This window comes from Bufo bufo, chromosome 6 (genome assembly GCF_905171765.1).
Source record: "Bufo bufo chromosome 6, aBufBuf1.1, whole genome shotgun sequence".
In the NCBI taxonomy this organism is placed as follows: Eukaryota; Metazoa; Chordata; class Amphibia; order Anura; family Bufonidae; genus Bufo; species Bufo bufo.
Window position 1 is genome coordinate 254,124,718 of NC_053394.1, and position 15,788 is coordinate 254,140,505.

At 47.5% G+C, this 15,788-nt stretch overlaps 1 protein-coding gene across 1 annotated transcript in view; it reads left to right on the plus strand.

Moving 5' to 3' along the window:
* The first annotated feature begins 345 nt into the window (after nt 1-345).
* SLC29A3 (solute carrier family 29 member 3) overlaps nt 346-15,788 on the plus strand; it is a 74,070-nt gene continuing 58,627 nt past the window's right edge. The window contains exons 1-3 of the mRNA XM_040436383.1: nt 346-529; nt 3,698-3,981; nt 13,173-13,255. Coding sequence (XP_040292317.1) covers nt 529; nt 3,698-3,981; nt 13,173-13,255 — 368 coding nt within the window. The 5' untranslated portion in view covers nt 346-528. The remainder of the gene's footprint in view (nt 530-3,697; nt 3,982-13,172; nt 13,256-15,788) is intronic.

Sequence of the window (15,788 nt, forward strand, 5' to 3'; positions counted from 1 at the left end):
GGACTGGGTGGGATTAGGTGTTTAGTTATGTTTTGGGCGGAGTTAGAGGCGTGGCCTCGTGAAGATCCAATTTGCCCTCATGGCTTCCCCGCACACAGTGTCCCTCAGAAGTTGGGCGGTATGGCTACTGGGAGCCACAGATACTCAACACGGGCTTAACTTGGCGGCATTTTTGTGGGGAGAGGTGACCACGCTGGACATGACTGATGCCATTTGTCTCTGAGAAATCCGCCTTGTGAACGAATTCACAACATTCACTGTGAGCTTTGACCATGACCCTACGTGGGCGCTCGCGTGTCTCTATGAAGTCACTGGGGCCACACAGGTGGCAGCAGGGAATGTCGCCCTCCGCCTGTGACATCGCGGCTTCCTGCGCGTCATGTGACTGCCGATGAGCGGGGCCGCACCAGCCGCCTCTCCCCGCCCCGCCCGCAGGAAAACAGGAAGAAGTAGGTTATGGGAGGCCGGTAGGTAGACGAGCAGCAGCCAGAGCATAGCCGGTCCCCGGGTGTATGAGTCCTCTTAACCAGTAAGTACCGGGCTTAACCCCTGCCTCGCCGCTGTGAGAGGTCTGCGTGCCCCATCTACTGTCACTTTCTCAGAGGCTTGTGTGCCCCATGGTGATGCCCAGGGGGACTCTGCCCATTTTGTAGTTCTTGTTACTGAGCACATCTATGGAGCAGTGGATTCCTGAGGGAAGGTGGTATGAGATGCTTTCTTCCTTACTTTTTGGACCACCTCCGCTTTTCCAAGTGATTATTTCTTAGGGTATGGCCACACGGCGCTGTCGCGGGGTGTTCGGAGCGCGGTCGAGTACCGTGTGGCCAATAAGACCGTAGTTGACTCTTAGTTAACTAATGAAGACTGCATTGTTAAAGGGGTTCACCAGGATATGCCCCCCACCTCTGGGACTGGATCCTATCTCTTGCAATGTGAAGGCGAGCGGACGGTGCGTGCATGGCTACCCTCCATTAATTCCCATGGGAGTGCTGAAAATAGCTGAGCGAGAACAACTACATTTACCTCTGTGGGGCTGACGGAAATGCCTATTTTTGGCACTCCCATTGAAATGAATGTAGGGAGCGATTGCGCATGCGCGGTGTGCTCTCCTTCACTTCACCTAAAGATAGGTGCAGGTCCCACCTCTGGGACCTGCATCTATCAGACATTGGGGGCATATCCTAGTGAGGCGAGCCAACCCCTTTAAATGCCACACAGCACGTTCAATACCAGGCTGCCATTACCAATGCAGACTGACTGTACAGTGCGGTCTTCATTAGTTAAATAAGAGGCAGCTGTGTCATAAATGGCCACCCTGCACTCGACCGCAGCACCGCCACGTCCCGAGCATCCCACAACTGCACCGTGTGGTGGTACCCTTACACTGGCTGGTGGGGTAACACACTAGTATATGGTATAGGGGCAGGTATAAAAAGGTCCCTAAACATGAACTGTCTTAGGGCACCCATCGCAGATTCAGCAAAAAAAAAAAACTGCTGATAAAAAGGTCCTGCATGAAGGGCACCTGCACGGAAACCAAACTGACTCGTAGTCACTGGGGGTCTCTTCAGCTGCTTTGGTTTGTTATGTTTTTTTTTAGTTCAGTTTTTGTTGTTCTGCTCCTGTAATCTCATCCACACTGCTGCGTAACGTGACCCGCATGCGGGTTTTTATATCGGATCAACACTGATCAGAGCGTAACTGAGTGCTTCTGACCCTTAGTTTAAGAGGGGTCTCAGGACCTGGACAGCGACCAGTAAAAACCTAGTAGACTTATTCTACATTACTGGGTATGCCTGGGTGACACTAGGCAATGGCACATGATGGTGATTACGGGGGTTTGGGGGATATCATTCAGGAATAAAGGGTAGGGTTGGACATTGGGTAGCATGACTCTTCTGAACAGGGGGAACACCTTCATTTTATTAACATAGAGCAGGGATGCTCAACCTGCGGCCCTCCAGCTGTTGCAAAACTACAACTCCCAGCATGCTCGGACAGCCTACAGCTATCGTCCTACAGCAGGGCATGCTGGGAGTTGTAGTTTTACAACAGCTGGAGGGCCGCAGGTTGAGCATCCCTGACATAGAGCATTTAGCATTTTGAAGAACAGTCAGGCGTTTTTGGAAAGACTGTGAAGTCATCTGTTTTTGCATAATGGTGGGCTGGCATGATAAAGCGACCTGACAGGTTCCCTTTAAAGGGTCTCACAAATGTATCCCCTGTCCACAGGTAGGGATTCAAAGGTTCCCAGAGCAGATGAGCTTGTTACAATGTGTTAGTGTAGATGTCTATCAGCCTGAATGCCAGGACTGATATGTGTAAGGCTACTTTCACACTACCGTTTTTTGCGGATCCGTCAAGGATCTGCAAAAACTCTTCCGTTACCATAATACAACCGCATGCATCCGTCATGAACGGATCCGGTTGTATTATGTCTAATATAGCCATGACGGATCTCTGTCATAAACACCATTGAAAGTCAATGGGGGACGGAGCCATTTTCTGTTGTGTCAGAGAAAACGGATCCGTTCCCATTGACTTACATTGTGTGTCAGGACGGATCCATCTTGCTCCGCACCATATGGCGGACAGAAAAACACTGCTTCCATTCTGGTGCACTCTGTTTCGTTCAGTTCAGTTTTGTCCCCATTGACAATAAATGGGGACAAAACGGAAGCGTTTTCCCCCGCTATTGAGATCCTATGACGGATCTCAATAGTGGAATTGAAAATGCTAGTGTGAAAGTAGTCTAAGTTTAACGCTAGCACTAGACATCTCCGGCAGGCTCTTATGGCGGGGAGCAGCCTGCCTGAGAGGTCTGGATCCGGCATTGCTGCGCGGTTTTAGTCCAGCCAGTTCTCGGCATATTTGCTGGGTTGCAGCTGGATCTCCATTGGTCCCGATTATAGTTAGGCTACTCTCACACTGCTGGCGCAGGCTGTTCCGGCATAGAATGCTGAGAATCGGCCGTTACACTATAATGGATAGGGCTGGATGGCATTCCGGCAGTGATGCTAGCGGTTACAGATCCAGCAGGCTCTTCCAGTCGGGAACAGCCTGCCGGATCTGTAAAGGCTACAATGAAACTAGCCTAAGGGCTGTTTCACACGAGCGGATGCTGTGCGTGACATCCGCTGCGTGAATGAGAGCCAAGACCCGCTGCGGACAACAGAGACAGAGTATTAACATGACTGATAATGCTCCGTGCCTCTCTGTGATCTCTTTACTACAAAATCACGGTGACAACTTTATCTCACTGTGATTTCGTAGTAAAGAGATCATAGAGAGGCACGGAGCATTATCAGTCATGTTAATGCTCTGTGCTTCTTCTGTCCGCAGCGGGTCTTGGCTCTCATTCACGCAGCGGATGTCACGCACGGCATCCGCTCATGTGAAACAGCCCTAATGGAGCCGATGGGCAGCTTCCGGTAATGCCGGATCCAGACATATACGGCGGGCTTCTCCCGACCACACCAGCCTGCCAGAGATGTCTAGTGCTAGGGTGAAGCCTAACATAGTGAGCAGGACTAGACCTGGACTTCAGACTGATCAGGAGAAAGGTGGTCCCATGTCCATGAATCAATAGAATGACAAACCCCTTATTAATGGAGGGGTTTAGTGGAGGTGTTCTTCTTACCTGATGGTTGGTTTTGGTGTTTGAATAGATATTTATCGTAAAAATACTTTTTTACAGTGTCAGAGGACGCGTCAAGCAGCACAAACTCTCTCTATGGGCCGCTGGACACCAGTCATTCAGATGAAAAGGAAAGTCTCCTAGGAGAGCACCAAATAGAAAATGACTATGCTCGTAAGCCGGTGGACCACTATAATGGGACGTACATGATATTTTTTATACTGGGAGTAGGTTCCTCACTCCCCTGGAATTTTATTTGTACAGCAAAACACTATTGGATCTACAAGCTCAGGAACTGTTCAGATATCCCGATCATAGAGGCACCTCATGTTTCGGAATTGGGCGTGAGTATCATTTAGTATTTCTGATGTGACATGCGGGGTAATTTAACATTGCATTTTATTATATTGTGGACAAGCTGATGACTGGTTCCAGTAGCAGCCAGCAGAAATGTGAATGGAGCTATGTGCTATAATACAGGGTGTAAGTCCAAAATATGGAACCAAGTGTATAAGAAGAGGTTCCAGAACCACTTATATTGAGCGTTCACCGTGGTACTCCTGGGTCCCCTCAAATGACATCATCAGTAAGCAGCTACTCCATTGTTCTATCTATCACCTGAAAGGGCTATGTACACCTTCGGAGGCAATTTTCTTTTATGACTGCATGTGACTCATTTTTGGATAAAAATCATTTTTTCAATTGGCCTTTATTAAATATATTGAGCTGTTCTGTCACAAAGTGTTAAAGGGGTTGTCCGGGTTCAGAGCTGAACCCGGACATACCTCCATTTTCACCCCGGCGGCCTCCCTAGATCGCGCAAGGCAAGGGCTCTTTTGTTTACAATAACACACTGCCCATCAGTCCCAATGACATCACCGGGCTTCCTGGCAGTCCCATGGAGAGCCCAGTTCGTCACCGGAACTCTTGAAAATGCCTTTGCTCTGCGCGATTTAGCGCAGGGCAAAGGATAGCATCGGAGCATGAACTGCTCCAATCCTCAAGTCAGGGGGGCTGCCTGGGTTTACCTCTGAAACCGGACAAACCCCTTTAACTGTTTTTCTAGCTGTGTGACTGGTACTTTCACTTTGTGCCGGTCATCTAATAACTCCTATTTCTAAACTACTGAGGTCATAAACACTTATTTAAGCCACATTCTTATCAGTAAGATAAGAACTGAGCTATAATGAGTGTTTGTTTATAAGGTCAGAGAGCAGAGATAAGGAGTCCGTCTGACGGAAAAGACAGAAAATCCAAAAGGTGCTTCTAATAGAGCATGTCAGCTCTGTATTAAAAATATGGGGTCCTTTTTTTCTGTAAAGACAGATTTTAAAAGATTATTTTAAACTTAAAATGATTACAGTGCAATAATAAAAAAAATTGCCCCCAAAGGTGTACATAGCCTTTAAGGGGGATTTACACAAGCAGATTATTGGAAACAAACGTTTGTGCGAACGCTTGTTCCCGACAGTCTGTCCGTCTAAAGGTGCCTCTGATCACCCGATGAACAAGCGAGACGCCCATTAATCGCGTGAAACTGTCATTCATGCAGGCGCCTAAATTATCACAAGGGATCGCAGAAGCCATCCCTTGTGCTCATACTGTGGAGGAGATCGCTGCCTGTAACTGCAGCACTTCACCCCCACCGAACGAGCAGCCAACTGTCGGGAAGTAGGGATCGACCGATTATCGGTTTTACCGATATTATCGGCTGATATTGAGGATTTTGACCGTTATCGGTATCGGCATCTATTTTGCCGATATACCGATAACGTATTGGGAACACAGAACGCGCTGCTCTCAGCGCTCTCCGTGTTCCCTCCGCAGCACAGGGGAGAAGGAAGCAGTGTTTCCCTCCCCCTGTGCTGCTGCTGCCGCCAATGAGAGGAGAGAAGACAAGAGGAGGGGAGGGGCTGTGGCCACCGGTTCACCAATGAAGATAAGTCTTTCATTAATTCATATACAGGAGGCGGGAGCTGGCTGCAGAATCACATAGCCGGCTCCCGACCTCTATGAACTGTAGCTGCGATCTGCAGCAGTTAACCCCTTAGGTGCCGCGGATCGCTGCCACCGCTCATAGAGGTCGGGAGCCGGCTATGTGATTCTGCAGCCAGCTCCCGCCTCCTGTATATGAATGATTGAGAGACTTATCTTCATTGGTGGCGCAGTGCGCCAGCCCCCCCAGTATTAATCATTGGTGGCGCAGTGCGCCCCCCACCCCCATCCCAATAGTAAAAACATTGGTGGCGCAGTGCGCCCCCCACCCCCCAAGCCTCCCAGTATTAATCATTGGTGACGCAGTGCGCCCCCCACCCCCATCCCAATAGTAAAAACATTGGTGGCGCAGTGCGCCCCCCACCCCCCAAGCCCCCCAGTATTAATCATTGGTGGCGCAGTGCGCCCCCCACCCCCATCCCAATAGTAAAAACATTGGTGGCGCAGTGCGCCCCCCCCCCACCCAGTATTAATCATTGGTGGCAGTGGCCACAGGATCCCCTCTCCCCTGCTCCTCCGATCGGAGCCCCAGCTGTGTAATCCTGGGGCTCCGATCGGTTACCATGGCAGCCAGGACACTACTGAAGCCCTGGCTGCCATGTTAAGCTCCCTGCTGCTGTGTGCACAAAGCACAGAGCAGCAGGGACAGTGTGAGATCCTATTCACCCTGATAGAGATCTATCGGGGAATAGGACAAGGGTTCTAGTCCCTAAGGGGGCTAAAAGTTAGTAAAAAAAAAAAAAAAACACACAAAAATATTAAGTATAAATGAAAAAGATTTACAAAAAAATAAATAAAAATACACGTTAACAATAAACATAAATTTTCAGCAGATTTGTGTAGGAATTTTTTTTCTCAAAAATGAAAATTCCCAGAATATCGGTATAAATTATCGGCTATCGGCCTAAAAGTTCACAAATTATCGGTATCGGCCCTAAAAAATCAATATCGGTCGATCCCTATCGGGAAGGAACACTTTCTTCCCGACAATCTGCTGCTGCTTGGCGTGTCTAAATACGTCTTTACGGTCCTTTTACACGGGTCCAAATATTGGAAATGATGTTTGTATGACCATTAGGTGATTACATCTTTCAAATTCTTGTTTTTCGGCAGCACATTGCTCTGTGTGAACAGGAATGTGCTGCTGACAGTGCAACTGTATGGGGATAAATGACTATAGTAACGATCATTCATCCTCCTACAGAAGTGATCATTACTGCATGTAAATGCATCTAAAGAATGGGCAGTGATGGGTAATGAACGTTCCTCATTTCCGATCAGTGGTAACGCTGTCAGCCTGTATAAAGGGGTTTGATCCATCCATACGGTGCTGTTAGCAGAAGACATCAGACTACTAAAATGTAGCTTTATTATGGCCATTGAAATGAGTCCTATCTTATGTCTATCCAGTTGTACATAGAAACAAACCCTCTGCTCTAAACACTGTGGCACACCACAGTCCACTACACTGCGGACTGACGGCAGCATTTACAGCAGACTGTGTGTTACGGCTCATGCTCACGTTTTTGTCCGCATCGATCTGCGTTTTTTTTGCAGGTCGGATGGGGACCCATCCATCTCAGTAGGGAAACAAATGATGTACACACCCGTAAGTCCGTTCTGCGGCCCTGCAAAAAAATAGAATGCGTCCAATTCTTGTCCGTTTTGCGGACAAGGATAGTACATTTCTTCAGGAGTAAAAAAAATGTCAGCATGCACTAGGCCGGTATCTGCGATTTGCTGACCGCAAACCTGTATGCCTAAGCCCTTGCAGTGTGTTTGGCTGGGGTCTCGTAGAGCGATCCTACCGATGAAGATTCTTATTCAAGCATTTGATAACGGATATGAACACATTACCTGCCATTTTTTTTTTTTAAGCATTACATTATCCCTGACGCGTTTCAAAGTGATTACATCTGACTGACCACTTATGCTGAATACAGCGCAAATGGCTGGAGGATCCAGAGACCGCGTATTACGTGGTCGTGCATTATGGGTAATAAAAAGTGTCAGCGCATTAACCCTTCGATGAATGCACAGTGTAACACTTGATCTATTCAGGCAAGTCAGACACATGACTCCAGTCACAATGTAATTTGATTCTTTGTTAGCTCCAGCATGACCTCCGCAGTCTTATGCCATTTTACCGAATCTCTTATTTGTTAAAGAGGACCTTTCATGGTTTTGTATTGAGATAAAAACCTTTGCCTGCGGGGATAAAAAACCTTTGCTGATGCTGCCACCCTGCCTGATTTTTTAAAATATCGCTCCTGTGCCCCCCCCCCCCCCACACAGTTTTCGCACACGGTATGCTAATACTGAGCATAGGTACAGGGAGGAGGAGACTCCAGGGATTCTCAATGGGCGTCTCCTTCTCCCTGGCTGTGCCATGATCCAATCATAGCAGAGAGCGTCACAGCCAGGTAGAAGGAGACGCCCATTGAGAATCCCTGGCGTCTCCTCCTCTCTGTACCGATGCTCAGTATTAGCATACCGTGTGCAAAAACTCTGGGGGAGGGGGGGCACAGGAGCGATATTTTAAAAAAATCAGACAGGGTGGCAGCATCAACGGGGGTTACCCCCCAAGTAAAGGTATTTATCTCAATTAATACAAAACCATGAAAGGTCCTCTTTAAATCAGGTGATTTGCTGATTTGCTCGGCACTTGTCACAAGGAGCTGCTTAGAAAATCATCCAGTTGTAGCGATTAAGGAAACAAATGGTTCTTCAGTCTGGGTAATCCGCACGGCAGATCAGTTTATGCTGCATTTGGGTCAGATTTATTTAAATCTCATCCGATAGGCTGTTACTGTAAAATCTACAGCCAATACACCCTGTGCGGATTTCATGCCTGCAGATTCAGCCCCATACAGTCAGACCCGCCACTAACGTGTCTACAAGGAAACTGCCCCAAGAATTGACACGTTCAGTGTCTTTTCTATGAGGTGGATTTTAGCTCCGCACACTGAGACATTCCATTTTAAATAAAGGGGGTACCCGGGAATCGATATTGATGACCTATACTCGGGATATCAGATTGGTGGGGGTCTGACTTCTAGCACACCCGCCAATCAGCTGTTTGAAGAGGCCGGAGCTCTTGACAGCAGCTGTTCTTAGTATTGCATCTGCGCCTAGGCCACATGACCGATGTATGGTGACGTCACTGGCCTAGGAAGAGGCCTGAGCACTCGGGTTGTGCTGCACCCAATCTGATATTGATGACCTGTCCTGAGGCTGGATCGTCAATATAGAACATGGTGGCTCAGTGGTTAGCACCTTATTCTGCTGAGGTTCTAAGTTCATATCTCACCAAGGACAGCATCTACATGGAGTTTGTATGTTCTCCCCGTGTATGCATGGGTTTCCTCCAGGAACTGTGTCTTCAAAGACATACTGATAGGGAATTTAGATACTGAGCACCGTGAGTAAGTAATGTGAGTTATATATAAATGAGTAAAGTAAATTAATAAAAAGGTAGTCCGGTTTTGCAATTTCCAGCATCTAATGACAGTAAACAACAAGTTATCAGTTACTAATAGTGATTGTTTATCTTTAATTCCCCGTTTTCCTGAACTCCACTAGTGTCACGTGACATTTTCCACTGTGTTGGTTCCCAATCCTGAGGACATCACGTGGACATCTGAGGCGTGGTATGGCTCTGCCCTGTCCTCACATAATCAATTACCTTGCCTCTAAGGGTCCATTCACACGTCCATATGTGTTTTATGGATCCGCAAAACACGGACACGACAATGTGTGTTCCTCATTTTGCGGACCGCACATCGCCGGCTCTCTCATAGAAAATGCCTTTTTCTTGTCCGCAATTGCGGACAAGAATAGGATATGTTCTATTTTTGTGCGGATCCACAAATGCGGATGTGGACAGGTGGGTCCGCACCTGTTCCGCAAAATTGCAGAACGGATGCAGACCGATTTTGCAGACGTGTGAATGGACCCTTAGGGTGGTGTTCTGCGTATTCTCCTGGACCCTGCCTTGCAGATGTGATGCTCGGTCTTAGGGCAGGATTTTTCAAGCAGGCTTGGTTCTGTGATGTTTTTGTTGGGAGGGGAAGGAGAGGCAGAGACCTGATGCTACAGACACTCCTGTGAGTCTTACACCAGGATGTAAACACGGGTCACACATCACAATTACGCTGAAGGACTCAAAATGCCCTCAGAACTCGATCATCTGACATGCCCGTGTTTATTTTTATTTTTTTATGTAACCAGAAAACCCCTTTAAGCGTTTTGGTAACATGTATTTCTGCATAGAAAACGTCTTTAAGAAATGCTGCGTGAACATACCATTAAAATATATGTTAAAATAACATACCCTTAAAGAGGTTGCGCAAGAATGGGGGTATTTTGGTAAGCCCCACCCTTGTCCGGACGTTCCCGGTGCTGATTCCCCGCTCCTTCTCCTGGCCTGCGATGCTCCTCTGGGCTCCCTCACTTTAAACAACTGGTTTGATATCACCAAAGCCCATCACTGGCTGTGGCAGAGACCGGATACCCTTGCGTCTTGTGACCATTAGGGCTGCAACGATTACTCGATGTAATCGAGTAAAAAAAAACCTTGATGCACTTTCCCTGCATCGAAGATTCGTTTAAATCACGTGACCACGGAGCGCAAGTGAAGCCTCCCACTCACCGCTCCATGGCCTCCCTGGAGCCTCTGCTGGAGTGTCTGTTGTGGCAGTACCGGGGCTCGGTCGTGGTGCGAGAGGAAGCGCAGTGTGTGCTGCGGTGCCCGGGCTGTGGCGGCTTCCTGACGGACCCACTCGCTGTGCACTGCAGGCACACTTACTGCTGGCCCTGTCTGCGGGGAGAGCCCAGGAAGCGCTGCCGGCTGTGCCAGGGGGACATTGGGCACCCGGACCTGTGTGTAGCTCAGGCAGCTGGCCGACAAGTGTGTGCCCTGGCCACTGTGTAGCCCCGGCCTAAATTCATGGAAAATATATTTTTTTAAATTCTTTACATGTTTGTCAACAGGCACAGGTAGGTGGTTTTTCAAAAGTGTGAAGTGAATTGATGGGTTAGGGAGGCAAGTCACCACTTCACAGCATGTGCATGCTTTGCCTAGACAGAATACAGGCTGCTGTAAATATCACTTTAGGCCCCATTCAGACAGCGGATTTTACAAGGGAAAAATCTGCTGTATACTTGGCGATAGAAGCACCTCTGGTTTTGCAGTGTGAGTGCTGAGGACCCCTTTGCGGTTTAGCCCTATTAAATGGAGCTAAACCGCGAGCACGCCCACTGCGGTATCCAGCAGCATCCACCTGCACCAAATTCTATTAACAAAAGACTTCATGTGTGGAGGACCCTACTGTTTAGTTTATATTATTGGAGAGATTTCTGAATATTGACTTCTTCTGAAAACTATTTGCGTTAGTTTCTTTGATCAGTGATATGTCTTGTATATAGATGTACACTTTGCTTAGAGGTGACCTTGAGAAGTAGGTCTTATTTCCCATGACTCTTTCAGCTGAACTTAGTGAAGTGACGCGGATGCTCCAGTAGAGCAAAACCAGGACCATTTGTATTTTCTCCAAGAGCAGCCCTGTACTCCACCGCGGGGACAGAGCATTCTGCCGTAAAAGATCAAGCTGCATAAGCATATAATACAGTGAATGTAGAGTATATTGTCTAGAAGTGGGGGATTCTGTAACAGTCAACTGTGATCGATCTGCTTACCTAGGAAATAAATACATGGCCACACTGATAAGGGTATTTCGGGAGCTTTTAACTGATGACCTATCCTCTGAAGTGCGCCTAGGGCATGTGACTGATGAAGGTGTTGTCACATGGCCTAGGCCACGCTGCAAGAAGGCCGTGGCACTACTGCAAGCGCCGGTGCCTTGTCAGCTGATCGGCGGGGGTCCTGAGTGTTGGACCATCACCAATCAGATACTGATGATCTATCCAGAGGATAGGTTATCAGTTAAATAATCCTGGAAAACCCTTTGAACCCTGCAGAGCTGGAGATGTTATTTATAGAAGGCTTTCCACTGAGGCAAATGGAAAAGGGTCCTGGGCTGGAGACCACCAGTCTAACTAATGATCCAATATTTTATTGGGAGATGGCATTGATGGAATGTTTTATATTGGGGGAGATTTACTATTGAAAATGTGCTGGGAAAACTGGCATACATGCCTGGCAGCAGATTTATTAAGAATTTTAGACACTTTTTCCTCCTTATCCAACAATGTGGTGTCGCTTAATAGAAAGGAGGGAGAGTGGCGTGGCGTAATAGAAAGGAGACATAAGTGGTCATTTAGAAAGCGATATCTGTTGCAGATTGCGGCGTAAAGGCGACTTTTCCCACACTCATGCCAGGTCTGAAAAAGGGTGGAAGTGGGCGAGCCGGCAGGCCCGTCTCATTTATCATTTTCGAAGCCTGTTTTAGGCGTAGAAAATGGTCTAAATCTTCGCCAGCAAGGGAGCTGGTGTAGATTAAGACACACGGTGGATACGCCAAAGTTATGTAGAGGCTGACACCTCTACATAACTTCGGCACGTCCACCGCCAGCTAAAAGGGTATTAAGACTGGTGTCTAAAATGCCAGTCTGAATAAATGACCACCATAGCTTTTCTGGAAAGGTCGCATGGCTTAAATGCAACACCGTACGTCAAAAAATGAACCCAAATCTTGGCACATTGTTTTGGAGTAAACTAATAGGTGGTGTAAAGTCAGAGTAGCCAGTCAAAAAATATGCCAGATATATCGTCCAGGGTCCGTCACCGGGATAAAGCTGGCGCATTTTAAAGCTGTTTTCTGGTGAGTAGCTTTAATGGCTTTTTTTTTTTTAAAGCAGCGGAGACAGCAGCTCCTAGGCCTGCGGCATATGGCTTCTCAAGTTTTTGTTCACCTTTTGAATTGAAAGCTGTAATAATATTTATCAGCTATAAGAGCAACCAAGAGACGTTTAACTCCTAAAATCCCAATAAAATACATTTAAGTTTGTGGGTGTCGCATGATAAAAGGTGGAGAGTTCATGGGGTATGAACACTATTTTAAGGCACTGTAACTGTTACCACTGTGTCAATAGCCCGCCTCAACGAGAAGCAGTCCAGTCAGGTGGCACCATGTTATAGTGCAGAAGGAGACGAACAGATTGATATATAGTTTTGTGGATAAGAATTTAGTACTCCTTCCTAGCTTGGGAGTCCAGTGGGCGGTCCTACTTGGTGGTTGACATCTATGTGTGCACACTGATACAGGGAAGGATGTCCGTGAATGAATAGGAACTTGTACTGGACTCGTAAACCCATGAATCTCCTCCAGTCCGCCTAATTTGGACTGGATTTTCAGTGTGACCGTTGCCTTTTAGAGGTGTGTCCCTAACCTCAACCAGGACAGGCAACATTCTAGAATGGAGAAAGAAGGCAAGTCCCTGAAGCCTTTGTTGTAGACGTATTTCTTAATGTATGGTATTTCTGCCTCTGTTACATGGGACAGATATACAGAATTACTGGCTTCAGCATAGTAACACCTCCATACCTAACACCACTTTTCCTGACGTTTTTTTCTTGCAGGACTACTTTGAAAGTTACTTTTCCATTGCCTCATCGGTGCCGTCAGTGCCATGCCTTATTCTGAATTTCTACCTTGTAAACAGGTAACTTCTGAGCGATCAGGATCCACCATTTTACTACTTTGTTTTGGTTTTCCCATACATTTTAAGCAGAACAATGACTAGAAGGCAAAACTCAAAATGTTCTATTTTACTGTCTTTTACCTGTGCTAAGAATGTGACCATGCAATTAGGGGTGGGCGGTATAGGCGATATGCGATATAAATTTGGGCCACGATATGGATTTTCGCCATATCGCCGGACCGCGATATGATCGCGCTCTCTGCGCGCACCATTTTCTCCTGATGAGCCGGCCGGCACAGTGGAGGGAGAAGGAGGGAGTCCCTCCCTCCCCACTGTGTGCGGCTGCCGCTGAACACCAATGAGGACAGAGTAGGAGGAGGAGGGGAGGGACTGTGGCCACTGCACCACCAATGAATGTGCCAGCCATATCCCACAGGGTCCCCCCCCCCCATCATTAGTGGCAGTTCCGATCGGAGTCCCAGCAGTGTAATGCTGGGGCTCCGATCGGTTACCATGGCAGCCAGGAGTCACGCTACTGAAGTCCTGGCTGTGATGGTATGTTAGTGAGCAGCATTATACTCACGTGCGCCGTGGCCGCCGGTCGCTCCTTCTTCTGTCTGTGCGGCGGATTGCTAATGCTTATAGCATTAGCAATGCGCCGCACAGACCTATGAGAAGGAGCACCCGGCGGCCACGGCGCACGTGAGTATAATGCTGCTCACTAACATACCATCACAGCCAGGACTTCAGTAGCGTCCTGGCTGCCATGGTAACCGATCGGAGCCCCAGCATTACACTGCTGGAACTCCGATCGGAACTGCCCACTGCCACCAATGATGGGGGGGAGGGGGACCCTGTGGCCACTGCCACCAATGATGGGGGGGAGGGGGACCCTGTGGCCACTGCCACCAATGATTAATACTGGGGAGGGAGGGAGGGGGGTGGGTTTGAGTTACCAGAGGGGGCGGATCAGAGGCTAGAGGGGGGCACATCTGAGGCTGGGGGGGCACATGAGAGGCTGGCTGCCATGGTCAGCTCCCTGCTGTTGTGTGCACAAAGCACAGGGCAGCAGGGAGAGTTTAAAGTCCTATTCACCATAATAGAGCTCTATTAGGGTGAATATGACAAGGGTTCTAGCCCTTAAGGAGGCTAATAGTTATTAAATAAAAAGTAAAAAAAAAAAAAAGTTTAAACCCCCCCCCCAATATAGAAAACAATATATCGCAATATATATCGCACATGCTTAAAATTATATCGCAATATAGATTTTAGGCCATATCGCCCACCCCTACATGCAATTGCTTGAGGCAGAAGGGCTTCTGTGCAGCTGTTCTATTTTCAGCAATATACATAGTTTTGATTTTCTCTACTTTTCTGCCTATAATATGTCATAATAATCAAATCTCCATGTTATGCAAGGTGTTTCCCTATCAAAGACAACTATTGAATAGAAGTCTGATAGGTGCGGCCCCCAGAAGTGGGACTATCTCCAGAATGCGGTCATCGATTCACAAGGAGGAGTGCACATATTTAAAGAGGCATGGACTCTCGGCATAGGCATGTAAAATGACCACTTTACAAAGCTTTGGTGCGGCCTGATCTGGAATATCCAGTCCAGTTATGGGCGCCAGTCCATAGAAAGGATGCCCTGGAGGTGGAAAAAGTACAAAGGAGAGCGACTAAACTGATAAGGGGCATGGAGGGTCTTGGTTATGAGGAAAGATTTAAAAGAAGACCGGTCTAAGGGGGGACATGATTAACTTATACAAATATATAAATGGGCCATACAAAATATACGGTGAAAAACTGTTCCATGTAAAATGCCCTCAAAAGACAAGGGGCCACTGCCTCCGGCTGGAGAAGGAAAGGTTCAGTCTCCTGAGGTGACCAGGCTTCTTTACTGCAAGAACTGTGAATCTGTGGAATGGACTTCCTCAGGACGTGGTCACAGCAGGAACAGTTGGCGGTCTCAAAAAAAGGATTAGATGAATTCTTAGGACTACATAGAGTTAATGCTTATGTGATGGTGTAGTATTCTGGTTCCCACTCCCATCCTTCCATTCACATCCTCTTCCATCCTTTGGTTGAACTTGATACTAAAGAGATTAGGCTACTTTCATATGTGCATTTTGCTGGATCTGGCAGGGGATCAGCAAAAACGCTTCCATCATTATAATACATCTGGCTGCTTCCGTTATGAACGGATCCAGTCATATTATCTGCAGGGTTTTTTGTGTCCGAAAAAAGGGATCCAGCACCATTGACCTACATTGTGTTTCGTGCCAGATCCTTCTTGATCAGTATCCCATGACGCTGCTTGCAGTGGTTTTGTGTCCGGCGTGGGAACGCAACCAAACGGAACGGTATGCACTCTGCTGCACTCCGTTCCGTTTTGTACAGTTTTCTCCCTATTAACAATGAATGGGGACAAAACTGAAGCGTTTTCCCCCGCTACTGAGATCCTACGACGGATCTCAATAGCGGAAAGGGAAAGCGCAGATGTGAAAGTAGCCTTAAAAAAAGATAAAATCTGCAAAATGAATGGTAGCTGCCC